The 25,323-nt window shown below is 56.5% G+C and overlaps 1 protein-coding gene across 1 annotated transcript in view; it reads right to left on the bottom strand.

Annotated features, from left to right (window-relative positions):
• Window positions 1-25,323, bottom strand: part of BRD4 (bromodomain containing 4) — a 33,601-nt gene that overhangs the window by 2,770 nt on the left and 5,508 nt on the right. Inside the window, exons 4-15 of the mRNA XM_068980438.1 lie at window positions 23,669-23,958; window positions 22,664-23,026; window positions 21,266-21,394; window positions 15,772-15,981; window positions 15,062-15,261; window positions 14,482-14,777; window positions 13,370-13,480; window positions 4,249-4,301; window positions 3,764-4,112; window positions 2,596-3,189; window positions 267-379; window positions 6-168 (exon numbers count right to left, since the gene is read on the bottom strand). Coding sequence (XP_068836539.1) covers window positions 6-168; window positions 267-379; window positions 2,596-3,189; window positions 3,764-4,112; window positions 4,249-4,301; window positions 13,370-13,480; window positions 14,482-14,777; window positions 15,062-15,261; window positions 15,772-15,981; window positions 21,266-21,394; window positions 22,664-23,026; window positions 23,669-23,958 — 2,871 coding nt within the window. The remainder of the gene's footprint in view (window positions 1-5; window positions 169-266; window positions 380-2,595; window positions 3,190-3,763; window positions 4,113-4,248; window positions 4,302-13,369; window positions 13,481-14,481; window positions 14,778-15,061; window positions 15,262-15,771; window positions 15,982-21,265; window positions 21,395-22,663; window positions 23,027-23,668; window positions 23,959-25,323) is intronic.

Raw genomic sequence — 25,323 nt, 5'->3', positions numbered from 1 at the left:
CTCACGCTGGGGCAAGTGGACAGGGGCCTTGATGCTCTCCGGGTGCTTGGGGGGCTCCGGCCGCAGTGAGGGGCTGAAGGGCTCACTGCGGATGATGGGTGAGTGGATCTTCTCCTCCTTCACCACCACCAGGGGCTGGGGCTGCACCACGGAGGCCGCTCGGAGCTCCTGGGACAGCACAGGCATGGGAGCCGGTGAGGCAGACAGCCACCTCTGGCCCCGCCCGCCCCCACCCCTGGGGGCTGATGCCCAGCCCTGCCCTTTACCTGCTTCTTAGGCTGGACATTTTGCTGGGGTGGCGACTGGTGGGTCAGGCTCTGGAACTGTGGCATCTGGGGGGAATGTATCATAAGCGGGGAGGGGGCTTCACGGAGGTGACCTAAGAGAAGGAACAAGGAGCTTATCAGCCAGTCTGGTGTGGAGGTCACAGGCCCTGAGCCCAGCCAGGGAAGTCCCACAACAGCTCAGCCCCTGGCACCTTGGGCCCTCCGCTGACTGTGCTGTGCTTAGTGGCTCAACTGTGTCTGACTCTGCAACCCCATGGACTACAGCCCACCAAGCTCCTCTGTCCATGAGAATTCTCCAAGCAAGAATACTAGAATGGGTAAATTTCTTCTCCAGGGGAACTTCCCAACCCAGGAATCAAACCGGGCTCTCCTGCATTGCAGGCGGATTCTTCACCAGCTGAGCTCATTGTGTTCATTGCGCTCACTGTAGAACAGGGCTCTACGGAGCCATGAACTCAATCCTGGTTGTTTGACACCACTGTGTGTCAGGAAAAACAGCCTTCATTAAGAAACTTTAAGAAGTACAGATACATTTGGGCCTATGTGGGGTCTGGACTTATGTCCTTTTTAAAAGTTCTTCAGGTGGTCCGATGGTATGATCTGGGTCAAACACGAGGGATGTCAGTAACCCCACAGAGCAGGCAGCCTTGGTACCCAGCTGTCCCCATGTGACTATGCCAGTCTGCCTGGACAGCTGCTTCGGGTCTAAGGCCGGACCCCCAGGAACCTCCCCAACACGACTCAACCTGCAAGGCCCACACAGTGGGGAGAAGCCTGGGACTGGCCTACACCACAGCAGAACGGTAGAACAGGCAATGGACACGTGGTTCTTGCAGAAAGTGGGCTGGCACACCCACCTTCATCCAAGCCAATGCTGGGGGACCCAGGCAGCTTTGGCCCAGGCCTGCCAGAAATCCACAAACACACAAGTCCAACAAGCCACCCCCAACCCCGGGCGGGTCGCTCCCTTGGGAGCCCCTCCTGAGGTGGACCTAGCTGATGGCTCCCAGGCCTGTGACACGGAGGCATCTCCTGACTCCTGGTGGCTCACCCAGCAGCACCTAAAGGGGAGCCCAGCAGCCTGGGGCAGTGCCTGCAAGTTGGCCTTCCCCAGGGATGCTTACCAAGCCTCCTTAGCCTCCAAAAACTTGGCCTTTGACCCAGAGCCCCCAGCTGGACTCCAACACACATCACTCCCTGTGACCCAGTCCAGGCCACAGAACTCAAGTGGAAATGCGTCCAGGGACTGTAAGCACAGGCAGCCAGAGGGAACCTGCTCTGCCCCAGATGCTGACTCTTCCAAAGATATCTCATCACCAGCCCACCCCTGGTCTCAGGCTTGAGGAAACCCCCAGCCGTCTACAAGGGGCTGGGACCACTACTGGTCTTTCCTAGAAATGACAGCCAGCTGCTCTCAGCTTAGGGTGCACAGCGAGCCACTTGGCACCTGGCAGCTTTTACCAGGTTTAGGAATAGTCACAGCCTAAAGCCAACAGCTTTATTCAATTTGTTGGCAGCACCCACAGCATCCCTCAAGCCAGGCTGCATGTGCCAAGCCCAGGACCCTCAGCTCTGACACTCACATGTCACCACACCATGAGGCATCAACAAGAATACTGCCAGAGTGTTTAGGTCAGAGACACCTAGAAAACAAGTACTCAGGAAAGGCAGGAGGGCTTGGCCTGTCTGATGCTGCTGACTGAGAATGGGCAGCTGAGGTCAGGCTACAGACTGGGAGCAGAAGACGCGAACCGTTTCCCAGGGAAGTTATTTATTACCTTTGAGCTTCAGCCCAATTCTCCCTGACATGTTTCCAGCTCCACCAGGGGATCCTCCTGACACCAGAGGCAGAGCACCTTTTCAGGCAGGTATCCAGAGAGCCCCTGTTGCCCAGATTTGCTCCTGGCTCATCCTGGACCTTACACCCCACTGTTTGTTAAACTAGCTCCTGCTCATCCTGGTCACCTCCTCCAGGAAGCCTGCCCCAACCCCAAGAGGCAGAGGAGGTGCCTTCCTTGGACTCTCGGCTCCCGTTCCTAGCAGGAATTGAGTTCCAAAAAATTGACCAACTGAGGCCTTCATCTGTCACCTCGGGTTGCAAGCGAGATGCACACCTGATTAAAACACTGCATGAAGTGTCACTGCCCCTCCTCAGCTGCCTCTCTCCAACCAAACCAGAGCCTACGAGGCTCAGCTCCGAGCTCATGTCAGCCTGCCGCGCCCAGCTGACCCACCCGGCTCCTCGGGGACGAGATTCTGGGCCTGGAGCCAACCTCCCCAAAGCCCGGGGGCCGTGCGGGACACTTACCAGAGGAGTAGGGGTCTGACTTGTGGTGCCGGGGTGAAGGGTGGTGCTGGATGACTTGCTGGGGCTTGGCGGGCTGCGCCGGGGGTGGCTGCTGGCCGGGGGGTGGGTGGGGTGGCTGCTGCCCGGGGGGTGGCGGGGGCTGCTGGATGTGGGTGGGGAACTGCATGGGCTGCATGTGCACAGGCCGGGGCGGGGGCTGGTGCTGCTGCTGGGGTGGGGGCTGGGGCTGGGGTGGCGGTGGCGGTGGCGGCTGCTGCTGCTGCAGCTGCTGCTGCACGGAGGGGTGGGGAGGGGGCGGCAGGGGGGGCGGGGGCTGGGACTGCACCTTCACGGAAGGGAGTAGTGGCGTGGGGGGCTGCACCTTCTGCAACTGCTGCAGGTAGAGCTGCATCTGCATGGAGGTGAGGGGTGGGGCAGGTGGCTCTTCATCCTCCTGCAGCAGCACTTGGGGGGGCTGAGCCATGGGGGGCTGCGGGAGGAGGGGAGGCTGGGCCAGGGCGGGCGACACAGCGGGGGGACGGGAAGCCTTGGGGGGCAGGGCAGCAGCTCGGTTACTGGGCCGTGATGGCTGCTGAGGCAGCGCGTTGTGCAAAGCTGCAAGGATGGGAGCCGGGTGGTGAGGCTCACACACTGTGCGGCCCCCAGCCCAGCCTTTCTCCTCCACCCCGCCCTCTGACTTGTCTCCCTTCAACTGGCAACCTCTCCCCACCCTCCTAGGCTTCCCCAGAACTTGAGAGTCAGGATGACATCCAGGGAGGGCTACAGGAACAAGCATCATCCTGCCCGGTGCTCCGTGCCCCCAGCTTTCCTCCCTGCCCTCCAACCGTTCCACTCACCCTCCAGGTCTTTCCTCATCCCCACAACCCCTGCAGGATGAGAGTTCGTGCTCTCCCACCCCTGACTGGGAGCTGCAGAGGAGTCCCATCCTTTCCCACCTCACGCTGTGAGGCCTGGCCCAGCAGACCTGAATCAGTATCTTCTGCACCAAAGCACTGTCTCTCTACGCAAGGCCTGTCCTGTCCACACTTCCGGCATCATTTCCAGAATGGGCCCAAGGAGTGGCTAATCTCCTGAGTGACCAGACAGCTGAGGCTAAGAGGGATTCTACCCGCCGCTCAGAGGAGCCTGTCACCGTGCTAAGACCCACGCGGGCGCGGTCGCCGCTCACCTGGAGGAGAGACCACCGAGTGCTGGTTGAGATGAGGCGGAGTGCTGTGCTCAGGAGGCTGGGGCAGGTGAGGGGGTAGCTCGGGCTGAGGCAGGTGCAGGATGGGCTGGGTGAAGTGGCCGATGGGATCGAAGACGCTGCCTGGAAGCTGGGGCTCCAGCACAGGCACCTGGGCAGCGATGAAGGGCGGAGGCGAGGACTTCATCGCGGGGGCCGCCTGCTGTGGCATGGAGGGGGGCGGGGGCGGGGCCGGGGGCTGCTGCGGAGGCTGCTGCTGGGGCGGCGGCGGCGGCGGCTGGGGCACCGGGGCCGGGGCCTGCTGCATCTGCTGATGGTGGTGGTGGTGGTGCTGCAGACAGACAGGACAGGCTGACGTGAGGCAGGCCACACATGTCCGGGTGAGACACGGGACCCCTCCCCGCCAGGGCCCACACAGGCAGGCAGCCACTGCCCACTTGCTCAGAGACACCCCTGAAACCACCTACCTTCTTCTGCTCCCTCCCAGGGTGCCCCTTCTTTTTTGACTTCGGAGCCATCTCTGTGGAGGTAAAGAGAAGGCGGTGAGGCTCTAAGGGAGACTGGGAGCAGGCCTTCCACGCGGAGCGAGGAGAGAACAGAGGCTGAGTTCAGGAGAAGGGCCAAGTGACAGTGAGAAGGGAGGGTGACCGGGTTCCGTCTGGGGGGGGGGGGTCACAGGGGAGAGAAAGATGTGTAAGTGTCACCTACCCATTTGCCTGTGGCTTTTTTCCTAGCGGGGACCATGCCTAGCTTCCCCGCCAAACTCCAGACCACCAGCTTCATGACAAGAGCACACCCAAACGTGTGGGGGACTGAGCTACGAGGGACCTCCTGGCCCAACCATCTCCCCTTCTTGGCTAGTCAGAGGCCTCCACAGGGATCTGAGCATCCGCACCCCAACCTGCTTCACCCTGGGACCACCACGGTGCTTGAAATGATCTTATCCATTTAAGAAACTAGCAAAGTAAGGCTCAGAGAAGTCGAAGGACTTGCCCCAGCCACACAGACTAGAAGTAACAACTCGGCGGCCTCCAGCTGCACTGTCCTGTGACACTTGCGCCTTCCCATTGTCCCAAGCAGAAATATATAGGTTGGGGTGACAGGGACCGCGGGTGCCAGCATGGGCCAAGGCCCTGGCCACAGAGCTGTGGGACAGGTGAGGAGAATGCTGACAAGTGGGAAGTGCTGACAAGCGTGTGCACTTTGTAGAGGCAAAGAGGCAAGCCAGCCAGCCAGCCAGCCTCTCTGGACGACCCAGGAACCAATGAGGGAGGCACTCAATGCTGTGGCCAGCAGAGGCGGCGGCCACTGGCCAGACTCCTCTTCCTCTCAGGAGACCGGCCTCAGAGAAGTCCCTGTGTCGGAACACGGTTCACGTGCTGCAGGGAGACAAAGTACGTGTCCTTGCTTCTCAGGAGCCTGTGGCTTGGTGCCGGCCACTGTGTGGGCACATCTGGGGTGTGCCCGTCTCTGTGAGGAGTGTGCGATAGCCAGCCTGAGCCCCTCTGCCCCCACTCTATAGAGCTTCACGCTAAGGAGCTTTGGCCCACGGGATTCCCCTCGCCCAACACCACTGGGTGCACATCCTGGAGCAGGAGACAGGGAGGGGAAGACTGGCAAGGGCTCCAGGGCTGGGAAGTGAAGCCACCAACCACCAGGTGGGAGCTGGGACCCCCGCCCGTGGTGCCTTTGGGGTGTCTGTCACTGAGAGGCACCTTGTCGCTTCGCCTGGCTTCCCCTGCGCTCCTCACCAGGGTGCTGGCTCTTGCCGCTGGTGCTGGAAGACACGTTTTTTGCCCAAAGTGGGGCTAGCTCCGCTGGTAGTTGCTTCATGGAGGGCAGTGCTAAGGGAGCTTTGGAGAGGCGTATGGCCTTGGTGCAGCGTGCCACTTAAAGGGGTGAGGGAGACCTCGTGCCCTGCCAGAACTCACCATTCCACACAAGAGGTAAGACAGTGACACAGAACTCTGCGGCTAGACACCTTTTTACATGAGTGGCAGTGACTAGGGACACCTGGGGTGGAGGAACTGCAGGCCCAGCCCCAAACCCAGATACTAAAGATGCCAGGATACAGGGCTCAGGACTCTACGGGTCACATATGAGACCTGGTAGAAAGGACACTCTTGAGTCACACGTATGAAAGGGAGCAGTCTGGGTAATTTGCAGGATTGGGCCACAAGCCAGGTGTCTGGGAGCCTCGGGGTGAAGGGGCGCTGGACCATACAGAGGCTGGAAGCCCAGGGCCGAGGGGACCCTGCACACACAATGCTGGAGCACTGCACACAGGAGGAAGAGGACGGGGCGTTCTCCCAGGCTGGGCTCCCCTCCCAGGGTGGATTCCAGCAATAGAAACTGCACCTCAAGGGAGGCTGGCGGCAGCTGCTCACACCCTGGCCTGCCTCTGGGGGGCCTGGGGTGGGAAAGTGGTCAGTGCATTAAGTATGACCAGGATAGGACACTGTGTCGCAGGGAGAAGGTTGGATGGGGTTGAGGTGGCCTGTCATCTCATGACCTTAGTAAGGAAAACTTCTTTTCCAACACAGAAGAAGGACAAGTGGCTTTGAGCCCTCACCATCTCCCTGCAGCCATGAGTGAGAGAGGCCCACCTGGGGAACTAGTGGGGACAAAGTGCAATGGGGCCCTTAAGGATCCAGGGAGTGGGTATCAGCTGCCTTAGAAAGGTCACCAGGAGTATCACCCCCAGGCTGCACAGAAGTATGGGGTGGGGCTGGCCTAGAGCGGGAGAGAAGGTAGAAGGCACCCAGCAGACCACCAGGACCAGAGGACTCAAGGGGCCGGCGGCGGGGACCAAGGGGTGCCGGAGCCTATTTGGGGCTGTCACAGCTGGCTCAAGTGCACCACTCGCCTCGTGGTAGGAAGACAAGACAGGAAGTGCACAACTTCACCACACACCAGCCCCAAGACACCCCCCACACAAAACTCTCTAGAAAGGGTTACATGAAGATGGCCTCAAGTACTGTGTGATCTTTATTCCATGAACATCTTGAACTCAACACAAATTTCAGCTTTACATAGGATGGTAATTGTACAAAGAATTAAAACGTTTTTGTAAAATCTGATTAAAACACTGATTCCTCCCCACTCCCCCACAACTTAAGGGAAGGAGACAGGACCGAAGGCAAGGGCAGAGGTGCAGAGCCCCCTCAACTGAATCGACTGGAAGCCTCCGCACCGGCAGACACCCAGCCTCCCACCCTTCCCTAGAGCAACTTCTCAGGCCCGGCTGGCACCGCCCACCGCCCGCACACTGGAGGCTGCTGAAAGGGTGGGCGGGCTTCTGCTCGCTCTGCTCTTCCTGCGGCACCGGTGCCAGCCCGAATCAAACGATCAAGTTCTCTGTCAGACGGAAGCACCATGGGCAAGGACAGGACCCCTGAACATAGAAGATGCAAGGATCACACAGGAAGAGCTGGCCTGGGGCTACAGCCTCTGTGCCCATGAGTGGGAAGGGGTGGGGTGGCACACAGGCTGACGCCATGGGAATCTAGCCTGCCATTTGCTCCAAGACAGCAGAATCTTCCCAGAAAGACAATGCCAGCAGCTTCCCAACTGTCCTGTGGGAATCTCTGGGCATGAAGCCCCCGGACCCAAGCCAGGCCAAGCAGTACTGGAAACACATCAGGAACAGGCCAAAGGGCAGCTCAAAATAGTCTGTTTGGCAAATGAGCTCAACTGGAAGCTGACCGGCTGGAGGATCCGGGAGCAGCTGAGGAACTCCCAAGTATCACTGCAGGGCCCGAGGGGCTCTGAGGAGGCTGAGCGCAGAACCCAAGGCCAAGGCCAGTCTGGGGCTGTTACAGCTGCTTGGGCCCAAGGTCCCAAGGAGCTGGGGAGAGGGCCAGGGCTTCCACGCAGGCGCTGGCCAACTGCACCTCCTCAAGCCCACTCCCAGGTGCAGGAGGAGGCTGATCCCAAAATGCCAGGAGACGGTCAGGCCTCGAAGTACACACGAACTACACTTAAAACAAACACTATTCCTTAGGGGACTTTTCACGCCAGGCAGTTTTCTGCTGAGATGCTGGATTCATGACCAAAAAAGGGCTGATGTTTATTTTTAGAGCCAAAAAAAAAAAAAAAAAAAGCCTATCCAGTGCCTCTCAGAGGGCTTGGATAATGTGGCCCACCCAGCAGCTCCCATCACTCTTGGGGGCTGAACTGAGAGGAGTACCTGCATGTGCACGAAAAGGGCCCAAAGGCTCCAATGCCCTCACCACTGACTGGTCCAGCCCTCTCATGCTACTAGCCCTGATCCCGACCCCTAGTGGGGGCGAGGACTGTGGGCTGGAGGAGTCAGGTCCGCCGGCAGCACGGCCATGTCTCCCCAGACGTCCCTCTCTCCCGGCCTGCCTGGCAGCTCCTGCGGTCTGCGTCTATGTACCTGGGAAGGGAGGGGAAAGGAGGCCGCCTAGGAGGTACTTTCCCTGTGCGACTTTAGAAGAGGCCAAAGAAGTTGGGAAGATGCCCAACAGACAACAGTGGGAACGATGGAAACAGAGAGGACTCCAGGGGGCTGTGAGTCAGCTGTGGCTGGTGGGCGACCCTGGCCAACAGAGCCGCGTGGGCCACCAGAGAAGGCAGGCTGAGGGACAGCCCCAGGGAGCCCTGGGCCCAGCTGGCCTCGCCTCTAAAGCCTCGCTCCTCACTTGGGGAGACTCTAGATGTCACAATGTTCTTCCTGAGGCTGAGTTGAGTGAGATCTTCCCTGGGCTAACATCATCGGAAGGTCCAGGAGGGAAGCAGTTAGGATCCAGAGTCCCCCCAAAAGAGGGAGGGGTGGAGACAGAAAAGGCGTCTGTGATGGGGCCTTGCACACAGAGCAGCACCGCATGAACGTGTGTGCAGGGGGACTGTCATCACCCTCTGGGAGATGCCACCCACTCAGAGGACCCCAGACGACCAGGGAGGCTGGGCAGAACAGCCAGGCAGTCTTTACACAGGAGGCCCGGGCGGGCGGGCGGCCAGGCAGGCAGCCTTCCCGGAGGCGGGACTAGATGTGAGCTGCTGAACATGACTAATCCACCCCGGGGGACAAGGCCCAGGGCTCTGAGGAATTCCATAACTTGATGGAGTCCTGTCCCTTTCACGGAAGAAAATGGACTTAAGCTATAGCTTGCTGGGAAGGAATCTGGAACTGAAGACCGTTTTATTAAGAGTCCGTGTCCAATGATTAGGCAGGACCTACGTAGAGGGAGAGAGAAACCAGTGTGAGAGAAATGGTGTGGAATGTATCGTTCAAGTCATAAAGAACAGAAGAACTGCAGACCAAGCCAGCCTCCGGTGCCCCGCCTGCTGTCAGGGCACGAGAAGACAGCGCCGCAACTGAGTTCCACCCCTGCCTGGCCAGCTGCGGGTGGGGACAGGCCCACCTTCCCCTAAGAAGGGCCTCGGATCAGGCACGCACGGATGTCTCCAGAACCGCCTGAGCCTGCTCATGCCTCTAGACAGAACGGCTTCCAGTAACGAGCTCCACGTGTGCCCATTGCGTGCTGGGGTCTCCTTTGCTGGGCTCTGCGGCTGAGAGATTATCCCGCCTGTCCTCTCCTTGCCTCACTTCTGAAGTCCTGCGTGGTGTGCCACACCCACTGGGCACCCACGGATTCTGTCCTTACCCCCCAGGATCCACTTTTCTGCACCCTATCTCAGCGAGGTAATGCTGACCCTGCCTTGGGGCTCAGCTGGAAGGAGGGAATGACCCTAAGAAAGGAGCTCTGGAGTGTAAGACCTCTAGCTAACAGCCTCTGCATTCCTCTGAACTCCAAGAAACAAGCAAAATTATAAAAAACAGGAGCCAATGACATACACTGTTAAGGAAGAAAACAAATTAAAAATAAAAAGTTGAGGAAGAAAGTTGTCCTTTCTTTTTTCCCAGGCATCAAATGCAGCTTCCTTTGACTGGGGAGAGGGGCTGGGGCTCTTTCCCACCCACAGAGCAGAGCAGATGCTTCTGTTAGAATCACGGATGCAACCAACACTGCACTCCCATGGTCCCCAAGTGTGTGTGTGTGTGGGAAAAACCCGCCCACCGGCTGCTCTCTCATTCAAGGCACATTCCACAAGGCGCGCCCTCGCCCGGGAAGCCCTCGCATCCCTCCCTGCATGTGTGTGGGTGTGAGGGGTCGCCTGGCACTGCAGACAGACTGGCTATAGCCCCATCCTCCAGATCTCTTCCTACCCCCACCCCCGCCAGGGACTCAGCCCTTCCCCAAGAGCAAGCATCACACCCTTGGAGTGGGCAGCAGGAGGCCTCAAGATGGGACAGGAACCGAGTCATTCCAAGACCCAGGGTCGCGGAAGTTGAGGCTGGTTGTCTAGGAAGTATGCCCCACGGCCTCTGTCTGCACTTTCCAGCTCAAGTCTTTCCAAAACATAAAACATTCCTTTTCCCCCTGGAGCTATTAAGAAACACCCACATGCTCCAATCCTGGGAAAAGGAAACCAGGAGACTAAAATAGCTGGTGTGTGCTCCGTCTGCAACCAGAAGACCAAAACCAAGTCCAGGAGAACGCTCTGAACTCCTATCCCAGCCCAGGCTAGGGATGCTCCTGAGAGGGACAGGAGGTGGTGTCCAACCCTGTGTTCCCATAAAACCTGTGGGTAGCACTCGGGAGGAGCCAGACGTCAATCAGCAATGGGATGGGGCGACAGCTTACGCTGGCTCCAGGGCAGTGGGAGGGTGGCCCTTGTACCACTGTCTTTGTCCCAATACTAAACCTCTCAAGCAGATTCAGAGTTTAATCGCAATCAAAGCTCAATGGAAGACTATGACTCAGGTAACAGTTGGGTTCAAAAGATGTGGTGGGTCTGGCCAACAGTGCTGCTTACGGGAGGAGGAGCACACGGTGTCTGGGGCAGAAAGACCCTCGACCCCAGTCTGTGGATGCACTGCATCCCTGAACAGGAGCCTTGTCCCAAGAGCCAGCCCCCCTGTCCTGAGCAGTTGGCAGTTGTCTACGAACAGTGGCCAAAGATGAGGCCACTTACCACTGCCCTAGCCCCAATTTAGTGCCTCTGGTCAGTTTCTTTTGGTGATTCGAATCCTGGGGCTGTGTTGGCAGAACTGACAAATACAGGCCCTTCAGGAATTTCAGCTCTAATCCAAATGGAAACACAAGAAGAAGGGCGAAACAGTTAAGCCCCCAGAGACCAAGAGAAACACCCCCAGTGGCCCCCCCACCAGGCCCCCACTCGTCCTCCCTGCCAAGGCAGAACCACCTGTACCTAGTCACAGCAATCTACCCAGCTCCATGGACCCCACACGAGGAACCACTCAGCAAGTAAGCAGTTTCCTGTGCAGGAGGGTGGTGGCAGACAGCCCATCCCCTGGAACCAGGGCACAGGTTTCCACGTGGGACCTGTAGCATCTGAGGTGCAGGGAACAAACCTACAGAGTTGGTCCCTCCCAAGAGCAGAAGCTCTCGGGTCAGTTCCCGGAGCACAGAGATGGCAAAGGAAAAGCCAGAACCACGCAGTCAAAGGACAGCCTCACAAAACTCAAGGTAGGGAGGGCACCTGGGGAGAAGAAGGAGCTGAGGCAGCCGAGGGAGCCGCCAGGGCTAGACTGCTGGAGCCTGGGAGCCTGCAGGCTGGCGGCTCCAAGACTGTAAATCTTGCCCTTTTTCCCGCCAGGACAGCTGTTCCCAGGACTCTCAGATTACTTGTTGCACAATCTTTCCACTTTCTTTAAAGGAGGAAAAAATGTGAAGGAAAAAAAAAAAATCTCGGCAGCAGCAGAGAGCTGCTGGAAATGTCGTCATGCTTACTCCACAGGAGGCGGCATCAGGCGGGGTGCAGGGTACTCAAAAGCTCAGGAGTCAGGGACAAAAGCCACGGTCCGGACTCAAGACTGGGACATCGGGGTGTGACGGTCACAACGCCCTAAGGCACCACGCTGGGCGGGGCCTGGTGGCACGGTTTTAGCCCTCAGGTCCTCTGCCAATTTCAATCTCTGGAGTTTTCTCTGGTTGCTCAGATCCTTAGGGGAAAGGGCTGCAACACCCCTAGTAGGAGAAGGCTGCTAGAAAACACAGGAGGTCCAAAACCCCAGAAGCAAAGGCAAACCTGAGGTTTGGCCAGAACTGAGAGTGAGAAGTCAGCAGCCACCTGGAATGCTAATTAGGCCCAAAAATACAGCAATTCACCCTGCCGAGCGCGCTGGGCCCTGGCCTGAGGCCCCACTCTGCCTCAGCAAGCACGGGGTGTGGCGCCCCCTACTGGCCAGCATATTTTTAAAACGCACTGGAAGAGGGAGCTGGTTACTAAGAAAGAAAAAAGGGTAAAGGATACAGAGGTGACCAGCAAACTACCCACAGCAGTCTCTGCATACAACAGGAGCTCAATAAATACAGAATATCCTCAATGGAATTCACATCACTTGGGCCCACTGAAAGGAGGTAGTCCAGAGCACTGATGTCCTAGAGAAGGCTCCCCTCCCCCTCACCTGGGAAACACAGTGTCCTTACAAAGGAAAAGGGACAGTGACAAGGTCCAGGGGGCCCCTGCCCCACAGGACCCACACACCTCAGAGCAGCACCACTCTTCTCAAGTGCTGCAAATAATCCTCATACCTCCTCGGCACCGCCGGATCACATTATCTATCTATGTGAACTAAGTGGAGTTTCTCGTTTCCTTCCAGTTACAGTAAAGTATCAGAGACAAGACTAGGTACACGGAAGAGCACACCAGGAGTCTTGCTGCCCACTGTGGATGTGCGCACTGCAGGCTGCCTGGAGGGACGGGCCCACGGCAGGCTCTGGGTGGTCTGCAGACTGTCGACTCAGCCGATGAAGGCACCTGCCTGCCCACCAACAACCCTATGCATCCAGACACAGGAAGTCAGCTCCACCTCACTGAGCAGCCTAGCCACCAGGCTTCTTCCCAGCCTCCCCTTTGGGCCAGTCTGAGCATCAGCTCCCCTGAGAATAACCAGAAATGCTTGTCTGGAGGAAAGATCTCCTGTCCCACCACAGGCACAGCTCTTGGCATCTCCACCTGCCCCCGCCTCCCACGTCAAGGCTGCTGCTCAGCCGCACCAGGGGGCACACGTGCACACCCGTGGAGCATGGGAGAAGGAACTGTTAGAGGTACAGGACACGCATGTCCAAGTGCGTGCAGTTAGGAGCAGCCAATGCAGCAGCGAGCAAACTCCGGGAAGAACGGCAGCACTCTAAGCCCCGGGAACAGCGGGGCCAAAAGCAGGCTGCTCCACACCTGCCAAAGCACATCACTTGAAAGGGCCGAGGTGCGTGCAACAGTGCCGCTGGGGGACTCTGAGGCTGGGCAGGGTCACGCGAAGATCAATTCCATCATCTGCCCCCATTCCTCCTTTCCCAGGGCTCTGCAATGTCAATACCACTGGCTACTTGCCTCCAGCCCCAGCCCAGGTCAGGGGTGGGGTGGAGGTAGGTGCTGGGATACCCACCACCCCAGGTAGAGGCCAACAGGGTGACCAGATGGACAGATGGGAGGGCCCAGCAGGTTCTTATGACTGCCGTCTCTGCTCTCTGGTAGCCTGGACATAGAGTGGAACACAAGCAGGAGTGTGGTGAGACTACATCAAAGACACCTAACCTGTTTCAGAGTCTTCGCTGTCAGAGGAGCTGGACTCGCTGGTGCTCTCCGACTCTGAGGACGAGAAACCCTTCATCTTGGAGGAGCCAGCGATCACATCAACTTTCTCAGCTGCAATAAAGCAACAGGGACAACAGAGTCAGGCAGGACCCAGAGCCCCATGAGCCAAAGGGCTGCTCCCAAAGACTGGCTGGTGGCCTTCCAGACCCTGGCCCAACCCACACTTCCCAAGGGCGCAGCTAGCCTACCACCACTCACGCCAGTTGAAATCCTGGCTTATACTCAACTTTCAAGGCCCTTTCAATCTCTCAAAATACCCCCTCACAGGGTTCACCGAGGATTAGGAGACCAGGACAGGAGGGGACTCCCTAACAAGGGACTGCTGGGAGTGTGCCCCCTCAGCTACTTTTCTGGCAGCAGGGAGAAGACCTAAAGGGGGCACAACCAGAGACAAAGCAAGACAAGGAAAAGGCCCCAGGGGCCCTCCCAGCACCTCAGTGTGCAGAGTGAGGCTGGGTGTCACTGTGTGACACCCTGAACAGAGGGGAGGGGGTGCCAAGGACCCCAAGTCAGTCTGGGCTGGAATGAAGGCTGTGTGCAAAACACTGACTCAGATTCTAAATCCTACTGGTCCTCAGACAAAACCATGAGCCAAGACAAGGCACCGATAACACCGAAGAGCCACTTGGAAGACTTGCAGAGCGGATCACAAGGAACTAGAGAAGACAGCAGGCAGGCGCAGTGCCAATCTAATGCTTTCCTCCTAGCCATGCCCCCCACCCCAGAGACCCCAGAGAGGTGAGGGAGGGGGGTGCCTCAGGACCCCAAGGGCCATCTGCCAGAGAGGTCAAGAAAGGCGCCCCACAGCCTAGGGTCGAGTTTGATGTCACCACCCTCCAGAGGCTTCTATGTCGAGGACACAGACTTCATAATCAGAAATTTAAACAGCCTGCAAAGTGAGAGGGCCAGGATTGGAAGGCCAAGTTAACTAAAGATGCTAATGGGGCTTGGCTAATAGGGGTGCAAGGGCAGCGCTGGACCCCACCTGCCAGCCCTCTTCTTTACCCGGGACTGGGAACACCCCAGCCCCACCCCAGAGGGCCAAAGGGCACCTTGAGGTTTCCTCTTCTTCCGCAAACAGGAGGTGACGTAGCGCTCCAGTTCACGCAGGGTGGATGGCTTCAGGGTCTCGAAGTCGATCTCGATCTCGTCGGGGTTGGAGTTCTTGAGGGAGGGCTCCCGCGACTGAATGATGTGCACCACACGGCCCAGCTTCTCGCCAGGCAGTTTGTTGATATCCAGGCTCAGCTGCCGCTTTTCCTCATATGACATGGGCTTGCACTTGTCCTCTTCCTCCGACTCATAGGCGGGAGGGGGCTTGCTCTTTAAGGGTGCTGGCTCCTTCTTGCTACGAAGGGGTGATGCAGATACCATTAGGAATGAGTCCCTGCAGGAAAGGTGGGCACCCATCCCTTCATTTAGGGCTTGGGGAGGCTTCTACACCCTCTCCCAGCGGTCTTCACAGGGGACAGGGGACAGGGGACACTGGCAACACCCCTCTGTGAGTGCGGAGCCGTGGCTGAGACCAAGACCAGTGAGCTGGGAGTGTCTGGCTGCCCACCATGCCCTACCATCCTCCCCTCAGGGCCCGTCCCAGAGAAGGGGCATTTGTCAGGCGGGGTGGCCACAGACCTCGTGCTGCTGTTACTGCTATTATTTTTCTTGGTCTTTTTGGGAGGAAGTTCCTTGGCTTTGCTTTTCTTATTCTCCTCCACTTCCTCTTTCTTTTTGTGCTTTTCTTTTTTCTTTTCCTTTTTGTCTTTCTCCTTTTTCTTTGGTTTGTTCTGCTGGGGCTGTGAAAGCGCTGCAAGCTGCTCGTGCACGGCTTTGAGCTGTGGTGCAGACAAGCAAGACACACTCTTGTCATGACCTGTCATCTCACCAGATATCCGCGGGGCACAGGCCCACCCAGACCCTTGAACCCCCAGGGCAGACCAGCTCTGACAAGGAGCTGACACTCAAGCCTCATGACCATCCTTGGTCCCTAAAGCAGCTGGGCAAGTGTATAGACATGTCTGGGCTCTAAAGGCCAAACTGTAGGGAGATGAGCATCCAAGAGGCCCCAGGAGACGGACAAACTGGCTCAACCACCTCCTTCGAGACACCAGAAAGTTCAGAAGCCTGACTTCTGCCCAGAGAACAGCCATGTCAGCCCACGTCCATACCCACAGGGAACATGTAAGTATGAACAACATGCACCTGACGAGGCACAAGGGGACCTGCTGGCACGCAAAGCCAAGGGCATCATGCGGACACCCCCCTCTAGCAGGGCTCCCCCGGGCCACGGACTGGAAAGGCCAGAGGTGGGGGCTAGAAGGAGACTGGGCTGCCTCCGTCCTCACCTGCTCCTGGAGCTCGGCCAGCCGCTGGGCTCGCTCCTCCTCGGAGTCGTCAGTGGAGCTGTCACTGTCTGAGGAGCTGTCGCTGCTGCTGTCACTGGAGGAGGGCGGGGCAACGACCTTGGTGGGCGGCGGCACCACTGGGGAGGACACGGCCACGGCAGGCTCCTCAGGCTCATCTGGCATCTTGGCAAAGCGCATCTCGAACACATCCTGGAGGCGGGAGAGGGAGGGGAAGCCGTGCCCATGAGGGCTGCTGGGTGCCGGGGGGCGGCGCCTGTACTGCGGCCCACACCATGCCATTCCTGGCTGGGAGGGCTGACTCGACAGGAAGCAGAGAGGGCTGGGTCAGCGGTGACCCCCTTCCTTCCACTAAGCTGAGGAATGCGCAAGGGCTCCCAGTAGCTCTTCCAAAACTCCTCTCTCAAATCTCACTTGGAGGTGAAAGGCACTCCCAACATGGCCTGATGCCCACTCCCTGAGAGACATGGCCTAAGTAAGGACCCATCTCACAGTGGATGGCTGGCCCAATGAGGACATCAGGCTAGGGACCCCTGACAGCTGCAGACCTGGACAGACTCACAGAGAAAGTGCTCTGAGGCTCCTGACAGCTTGGTGCTCAGTCGGCACCCCCCAGGGGAGCCTGCTGGACACTGGGCTGGGCACCAGAACACAACACTGAACAGAACAAGAGGCTCTCTTACGGTTCACATCCCCACAGGCAGCAGACACGGCCTGCAGGTTTAGAGTTCCAGAGGGCGTGAAGGCCCCAGGGTGGGAGTGTGTGCCGCACAGAGCCACAACCTGCGTCTCCAGGACACAGCAGAAACACGAGAAAGTGCAGAGGCAGTGTGGGGCGCTGCGGACCGGCCATGGGGAGGGCTGGCTTTGTGAGGCAGAGGCTACCTGAGCAGACACCCTAGGGGGACTGAGCACCAGAGGCCACCCCAGGAGATCCCAAGACCTTCCGACTCTGAGACTCAGAAATCTGATGGAATTGCGTGGCTCACAGAACCCAGGGGGGCAGCAATCCTTCCTGGGCTCCAGGGGTTCAGCTGTGTGTTGCCTCGCCTGCTAGCTGGCCATTCCCTCTCTACCCAAGGGGCTTTGTCACCAGAAACCCAATGACGACTCAGAACTGATAGTGGTGGAAGGAACAGAGCTGGTTTCCCAGCAGGATGTTGAGACCTGTTTTAAGCCCAGTTTAATACAGCAACTCACTCAACAGAAGGGGTCACCTTTCTCAAGCGCGAACTGATGCTTGAGAGAACAGCAGGGCCCAGAAGGGCCACAGGGTTAAACTCCAAGACTGCTATTTCAAACTGGGGTGTATTTGACAGGGCGCAACCTAGGAGACTCTCTTGATGCCTCTAGAAACACATCTTCAGATTTCCCCATGTCCAGAGACCTGGGAAAGCATGATCTGGGCAGCAGACTGTGGTACTGTTCCCTCCCCTCCAGATCACTCAGTTTGCCCTCCTCCAAGGCAGTTTCTCCCCTCAAACAAGGTGCCTGCCTGAAGTCTGCTGAGTGGGTTTCAGGTTAAGAAGGGCAATAGCTTTCTATATTTATTCAGAAATAAATCCTGGAGCATATCCAAGGGCAATGAAGAAGAAAAACAGCAGAGATGACCAGACACCATCATTGTTCAGATTGCCAGGCATAAGACCCTGTGGGCAAGCCCATCTCTGCCCACAGGGCCCTGAATGTGGGCAGGCTCAGGCCCACGACTGCCCCCCACAAACATCTAGAAGAGCCGGGCCCACACTTGGAGAAGTGTGTTTAAGAAGGCGGTGGGGCAGCTGGACCCCAAGAGTCGCAAGCACTTGGTGCTGCTGGGAGGTGATCCTTTACCAAGCAGAAGCTGCCTGTGTCACCAGTTTGTGACCCAGCCCCCCATACCAGCTGCCAGACAGCTCTACCTTACCACAAGGGCACCCCTGTTCTTGCCCCCACAGGCTATGGCTGCTGTGGAAATGAAGCCTCCTTCCACTCCCTGGCTGCTTCTGGCCCTTGACCTACCAAGGCCCCAAAACCAAACAGCAAGGAGCACACGACAGAAGGCCAAATGGGCCGCCAGCCTCCTGGGCTGTGCCCAGCTGAACGATCCCTCAGCCCCTCGTCTGTTCCAGCCCTAGTGGAGACACCCCGGGAACACACTTGGGCCCGTGTGCCAGTGAGCTAAGGGCTGCTGCAGAAAACCTTCCCAAGTCACCGAGACAAACATGCACCTGCTCTGTGGTCAACAAGACTGATGTGCTCCTTGTCCTCAACGGGGCAAACACAGATTGTTATAATGTGTCCTAAGTGCTAAGGCAGAAACAGCAAGAGTTGGCAAAGAGCTTGCGGGGGAACCTGAGACCTAAGAATGAGAAGAAAGTAACAAAGGCTGCAGACACACAGGATGGTACAAATGAGAGAAGATCAAAGTGGCGTGGGGTCAGGCAAGAGACAGTAAAATCCAGTGAGCCACAGCCAGGGCAAGTGTCTCAGGAGGGGGGAGTGACAGGAAGGAGCAGTGACCAGCAGCACACACCAGGGGAGCAGGGCTCAGGCCTTCTGTGCTAGGACGGTAGTGCCTTGAGGTGAACCCATCTACTCTGCCTAGCATGACATGACCTCCACCCCCTCCAAGGACCTGGGCCACAATCGCAATTCTCAACATCAGAGAGAATCCTGGCTTCAGGGAGCAAATTACCTCCTCTCACTATAGTGTTGACCAGGGCCATCTACTCTGGGCTGTATCGGACTCATGGAGGAAGCTCCCCACCCTCTTTAGTGACAGAGATGCTCAGGTGCTGGGAGGCGGTGGTGTCTGAAAACTCTCAGACAAACCAGCCTTCAGCTGAGCACAGTTGGAGACCAAAGGGGAGGTGCTGTCCAGTCAGCCCGTCTTTGCCCCGCCTGGATACTGCTTTCAGGCTTAGCCATACCTGGGCATACCAGGCTCAGGGCCTGGGGGCATGCAAGTGGGAAGTAGAATTCAGGCCATGGAGGCCCACTTGGCCCCAGGCGCTGGAGACGCAGCCATGAGGGGACACTCAGATATACACACAACCAGGCATATACTGGAGGTACACTGGGGCCCTGCATATGTATGTTCCTTCCTCAGTTTAATGTTTTTCCCTTGCTGTAAAACAATTGTGTACCACCATGAATTTGCACTTTCTGCCAAAATAAAACTCTGGTAATGCACATAAGCACAAAACTTCCTAAATTACGCCTCCCTTCACAGCAGAACAGAGAGCAGTGGACAGTACCAGCAGCAGCTCTGGGCCCAGTAGCTAGGCTAGCAACCCTCAGCCCAAGTCACCTGCAGGTTCTCAAGGACACCCTGAACCCAAGGGTTCCTAGCTATCTTTGTGACCACAGCTGCCAGGAGGTGGGATGTGGGCTTTCTAAAGATCCAGCATTTGGAGGCTAGATGAAAAAATATAAAGTGGATCCTTTCCCATAAAACTTCCTGGGTAAACCCCAGCCCCTGGGCACAGCAGGTCTCAACTCTTCTTACTGACACAAACAAGGGCCAGAATATTTTTGCTCCTCTTCCCCAGTAGGCAATCTAGCCACCTAAACCATGCTGATCCTGGAAAACTTTGAAAGAAGAAAAACAAAGCTCTCAATGCTACAAAATACAGGAACTGCGTTCCAGAAATACCCACACGGGACCTGCCACGTCAACTCTGCTGAAGCAGACACCCCTACCCGCTTCCAGGCATTTTACTTTCAGTAGCATGGAGACCCATCCTGTGAGGGGCAAAACAAGCTGGGGGCAGAGGCAGCCCTGTGCTGAGTGGCACACTGGGCACTGCCCTCTGCCCTCCTCCTAAGTGGACCCTCCTCGAGGGTAAGGACCTTGTCCCATTCCAGTGTTGTATCTGGAACCAACATTTAGCACAGAGCTGCCGTGTGGCAAACACCTCGGTGTCCGTGCTATGAGTAAATCCCATGTTTGGGCATGCTCATGGCACTCCCAGAACAAAAAAAATGCTGTGTGTGTGTGTGTATGTGTGTGGCTCTGAGGGCACCACTGCCACCTGGTGGTGATGTCTCAGAACTGCAGCACAGGTATGAAGCCTGAGCAGCTAGGAGGGCAAATGCAAAAGTAAACAGCAGAAAAGGCAACCTTGTGAAGAAAGGAGATGACACAGCACCAAACTGAAAAGAGTGCCCCTTCCAAAAACAAAAAAACCTCAAATGAAATAAACAGTCACCAGAAAAAAGAACCTTCAAGTCTGAGTGCATGTTTAATTAACAATAACCAGGTTCATCCTAGTAAGGTTTTCTTTTCTTGTTAAATACCTAGAGTTTCAGGACACCAAAGGCTGACCCAGACAGGCCCAAGTGAAAGAACATCTTGGCTCCAAGACGATGACACAGGAGAGAACATGCTGGTGAGCCTGGGACAGGGTGTGAAGCCAGCAGAGCTGGGAGGCAGGTGGGCAGCAGAGCCGGAGCGGCCTCCGACAGACACCGACCCAAGGTCACCAGAGGCCCTGTGCAAGTCCTCGCTTCCTGAAGCATTCCACAGCTGACAGAGAAAGCCTGGGGCGAGGAAGCCCCACCCAGACCCCAGGGGAGAGCCTGTCGCAGGATGTGTGACGTGGACCGTGTGACAACGGGTGGTCTAGCCTGCTCTGACCCTGAAAGGAGAAGTGCAACCTGGGGTCTTAGGGAGAAGAGGCTGGGAATTTTCATTACATGTGATTTCAAAAATTATAATAATGAAAACAGGTAACAGTACTAAATGTTGACTTTATTCTCCATAATTTTTAACTCCTGATCTTCCTACTCAAAAGATATGTCTCTGCTGAAATTTGGGCATATGTTGTTCCTTGTTAAAAAAAAAAAAAATAAAGCAAAGTGGAGCTAGTTCACATATTTATGTTGTAATCTGCCCCCTCGCCCCCACCCACGTGTGCACTCCACAGCACACACCATCTAGAATCAACCTGAAGGGGCCAGAATCCCACCCCATTAGGGCTCCAAGGCCACACAGAACGTCTAGAGGCAGCCACCCTGCAGCAGGAAGGCAAACATCACAGCTTTCAAGGCTCTAGTGAATGCCCGCAGGTGAGCAGTTACTTCAGCTCACAGCTGGGACAAAGTGTCTACCTGGCCAGAGTGTCCCTCGCCGACTTGAGCCAGGTCTGTTTTGGAGAAGAGCTGGGCCATGCACAGGATGCGCACGCTTCCGGCCAAGGGGAATCGGATGCAGGGGGTTGGTGGGGGGAGGGGGGGGGCTTTCAGTGGAACACCCCAAACCCAAAATGCCCGAGACCAAAACCAACCGCTCTACCTTAATCAAAAAGGAAATAATCCCAATGTAAAATATATGTATTATTCTGACTTCAGTCCACTCTTCCAAAGCAACATGGCATTATACCAAAGCAAGCGACAAGTAAAGCCTGCTGAGGCCCCCAGAGGCCTGGCCCGCCCAGGACCCCAGCCTGCTCTGCTGCAGGGTGCCACGCCCGGAGCTGCCCCGGAGCCTCACCTGGAGCTTGCGGGCCATGGCCACCACCTCATGGTCAGGAGGGTTGTACTTGTAGCAGTTAGAGAACATCAATCGGACATCGGCACCAAATTCCTGAGCATCACGGTACTCACGGGCCTCCAGTTTAGACTGAAAAGACAGGACGGGTCCTGGTTAGTCACGGCTGCCCCTGCTCCAAGAAGGGCTGTCTGCAGGAGCAAGTCAACCTCTCAATGGCTCGGAGTTTAACACAGACCTCTGGGCTGCAGTCCATGGGGTCGCAAAGAGTCGCACACGACTGAGCGACTTCACTTTCACTTTCATGCACTGGAGAAGGAAATGGCAACCCACTCCAGTGTTCTTGCCTGGAGAATCCCAGGGACGGCAGAGCCTGGTGGGCTGCCGTCTATGGGGTCGCACAGAGTCGGACACAACTGAAGCGACTTAGCAGCAGCAGCAGTGGGGAGAAGTTATTTACCTCAGTCCTCAGCATCAGGTGGACACAGAGATACTTTAACAGCAAGTCTCAAGGCCAGGAAATGCCCTGCTAGCATCTAACCCACTGTGCCTGGCAAGAGTACACAGGATCCATAGAGACAAAGCTTAAGCTACAACTGTAAAGAGAGGGCTGGGCCTAGTTCTGACCTGGCCTGTACTTGTCCTGTTGATGTCGGACAGGACACCAATCAAAAGCAACACAGCAATGTCCTCTGCTCTGCCCAAGTTTGGACAGGTTTACTCCACTCCCACATGGAAAAAATGCCAAAGGCTTAAAATAAACAAAACCAAAAATGCCAAGAAAATGCCAGCACTTGGGACTTCCCTGGTGGTCTAGTGGCTCAGATTCAGAGCTCCCAATGTAGGGGGCCCTGGTTTAACCCCTTGTCAAGGAACTGGCTCCTGCATGCTGCAACTAAAGATCCGATGTGCTACAACAAAGACCCAACACAGCCAAAGAAAACACACACACACACGCACACACGTTTAAAAAATATATATAAATATATATTAACATATATGTAAATATATATACAAACATATATATGTTTAAAATATATATATATTAACATATATATGTTTTAAATGCCAGCACTCACATGCCTCTTAAGAGCCTGTCAAAGTCACCACTCTCCAAACCCTCCTGGAGCGCCTGCCACGCGAGGGTGTCTATGGGCACTGGGCCTTGAGACCACAGAGGGCTAGCCTCAGATGGAGAAAGGGGCAGCTCTGCTGTCCACAACCAGCAGGGTCCCAGGATCTCAGGGGCTGCAGCCCTCCACAACCCCCAGCAGGGGGCGCTGGGCTGCTTTGGGTTGGTGAGGAGATTTAGACAGCTCCTGAGATTGGGCCCTCCTCCTGGACAAGCCTCAGAGGTGCTGGCCTTTCCTGTCCTACAGGGTCAGGGACACATCCACTCACCTTGATTGTGCTCATGTCCATGGGGTGCTTGATGATGTCACAGTAGTCATGCAGGCCCAGGGCCTCCACGTCCACGGGCTTGTAGAAGGGCCAGGCGTAGGCCGCATGCTTCTTGGCGAACATCTCCTTAAGGATGCCGCTGCAGCACTTGAGCTGCTCTGAGACCTTGCTGCTCTTATCTGGCGCCGGGTGCTGCTGCGAATCAGGCACGTCCTTCTTCGGGGGTTTAACAGGCCGGCTGCTCTCCCGCCGGGGGCCCAGCTTGGCAGTCTTGGGCTCCGGGGGCAGTGAGGGCGGCTCATGAATGGGGTCGATGGTGGTAGGGGTGGTGGTATCCGCTTTCCTCTTAACCCCCTTCTTTGTCTGCCAAGAGCACAGGCGCGACAGGTATGGTCAGAGGCAGCGGCTGGCACAGCAGGCCCTCATGGTCACTCCTGAAGCCAAGTCCTTTCTAGGGTCTCAATTCTTACAGGGAACAGGGCCCAAAGGTGAAGGACTGAACACAGCGAGACCCTGTCCCACCACTCTGTTCTGCAGCTGGGACAGGACCCAGTGGCAGGAGAAAGCACATAACCGAGTGTGGGATCTGCTCACCAGAGGCCAAAGGGACTTCTGCAAGCAATTTCCTACAGGCCAGGGACCTCTCCCAGAGCCCACCCCTGTCACTGGCCATCCACAGAAGGCACACTCAGAGGCTACTTAGACAGCGTCTGCAAACACACAGTCTAAATTAGAACCGGGAAGGGGGCGGCAACCACCTGGGAGGCGTTACTCAATTATGGGATCTCTGGGTCAGCAGCTTTGGGGCTGTGCTGATTTAAACACAGCTTGATGTCCCCTCGAAATACCCACAAGTGCCCTGGGAGCCAGAAGCATTGGCAAGGATGAGTGACTGTCTCCTATAAGCCTCACTGCAACTGGGGGAGTGGGAAGGGAGTCCTTTTAGCTGACGGGGCGGAAGCTACAGAGTGACCAGGCTAGGCCACACATACACAGGACGCTCACCTTCACAGGCTGTGGGGTGGCTGCAATGATGGGCGGGTGGCTCTGCACGGGCTGGGGGGCTGGTGCAGGTGGGGGCAGCGGCTGGGGGGCCACTGGCGGGGGCGTCTGCAGTGGCTGGGCAGGTACCACTGTCATGACAGGGGTCTGGACGATGAGGTCTGGGGTGACGGCAGGGAAGGGGTGAGGTGTGGCCTGCACAGGTGGAGGATTCTGCTGAGGGGTCTGGGTCTGCGGAGGAGTCGACGCTTGCGTTGTGTTTGGTACCGTAGAGACGCCAGGTTTTGCTGTCCCTATTGATCATAAAAGGGACAGGTGGTTAGATGCCAGGCCTGCATGCTGGCTGACCTTGTGGGGACACTGCCACAGGTGGTGAGCACACAGTGGCATGGGCATGGCACACAGTCACCAGAACGATTTGTCCAAGAGATGGAACAGCCCGAACACCCTGGCCCTCAGACAAATCTGTCCACCTGTCCTAGGAGGCTCCAAGAGCAGTGGCTCACCACATTCCACACTTCCTGGGGTGTCCTGGCTCCAAGTCCTTACTCAGGCACAAAGACCCCTTCATGAGCATGAAGGCTTGAGCCAAAGGAACAGGAAACTCATGCTGAGACTTAGCACCAGGACAGTGATAGCAGAAAAATATTCCTTGGCACTTTCAGGCAGAGTTGTCCTCATTCCCAGAAACACTGCCTTCTGAGTAAGCATTTCTGGCAGGAGGCCAGGATCGGCAGTCCATGCCAAGGTTTCTGGAAACTGGCAGCCCCCCATCCCTCTGAATCACAGGGGCAGGATGGACAGCTGCTGCCCTTCAAGACTGGCTCACACTGCCTCCCTGCAGCAGTGTGGGTGAGCCAAAACACACAAGGTCCCACAGCTACCCAGGTGAATGAAGCCCAAATCCCTCCCAGGAGGGAGGCTGGGGCTCCTTGGTTACTGAGTATACTGGATACCCGTGGGCAGGTTCCACAGCTAAGAGGTGACCCTCAAGACCAGCTCTCCTTGGCTCCCCCTCAGCAATGCAGGGGAGATAGCCAACCCCCTTCACTCCCATGAAAATACCCCTTCCAAGCAAGATAGGAAGTCAGGTGAAAGCTTGCTCCTTAGAGAAGCAAACAACTCACAGCACAGGCCACCCTGCAAGCATCATCTTTCTGCAACCTGGGTGCTGCAGATGGCAAGATGCAGAAGGCAGCTGTGAAAACTTCCTGGAGAGAAACATTTCACAAGTAGGCTACTCCCTTCCCACTTGCCCTCAGAATGGTACGTCAGGCTGGGAGGCAGGGGTGGGGTGGGAGCTAAGACAGACAGAGTTTGACTTCAGAAGACTATCCAGTAACAGGTATGACTCTGACACAAGTGGATTAAGATAACTCAAGTGACAAACCTTAAGGCTCTAGGATTAGTTAAGACTAAGAATGCCCTTGATCAGATCAATTTTATCCAAAGTGAAAAACACAATCTATGGCATTGGTGAGATGAAGAACTCAAATAATTTTGAAATACTTAAAAAAAAAAAGTTACACTTTCTTTTTAACTGAAGTCCATCGAGAAAGGCAAGGCCCAATGTTTTCTACTCTGGCGGAGGGTCGTATGACCCTCTGGGCTGGCTCCCCTGATGAACCTGGCTCCACCATATCCAAAACAGCAACAAC

Source organism: Capricornis sumatraensis, chromosome 9, assembly GCF_032405125.1.
Source record: "Capricornis sumatraensis isolate serow.1 chromosome 9, serow.2, whole genome shotgun sequence".
Taxonomy (NCBI): domain Eukaryota; kingdom Metazoa; phylum Chordata; class Mammalia; order Artiodactyla; family Bovidae; genus Capricornis; species Capricornis sumatraensis.
Note: the sequence above shows the minus strand (reverse complement) of the source record. Positions and strands in the feature narration are given on the sequence as shown.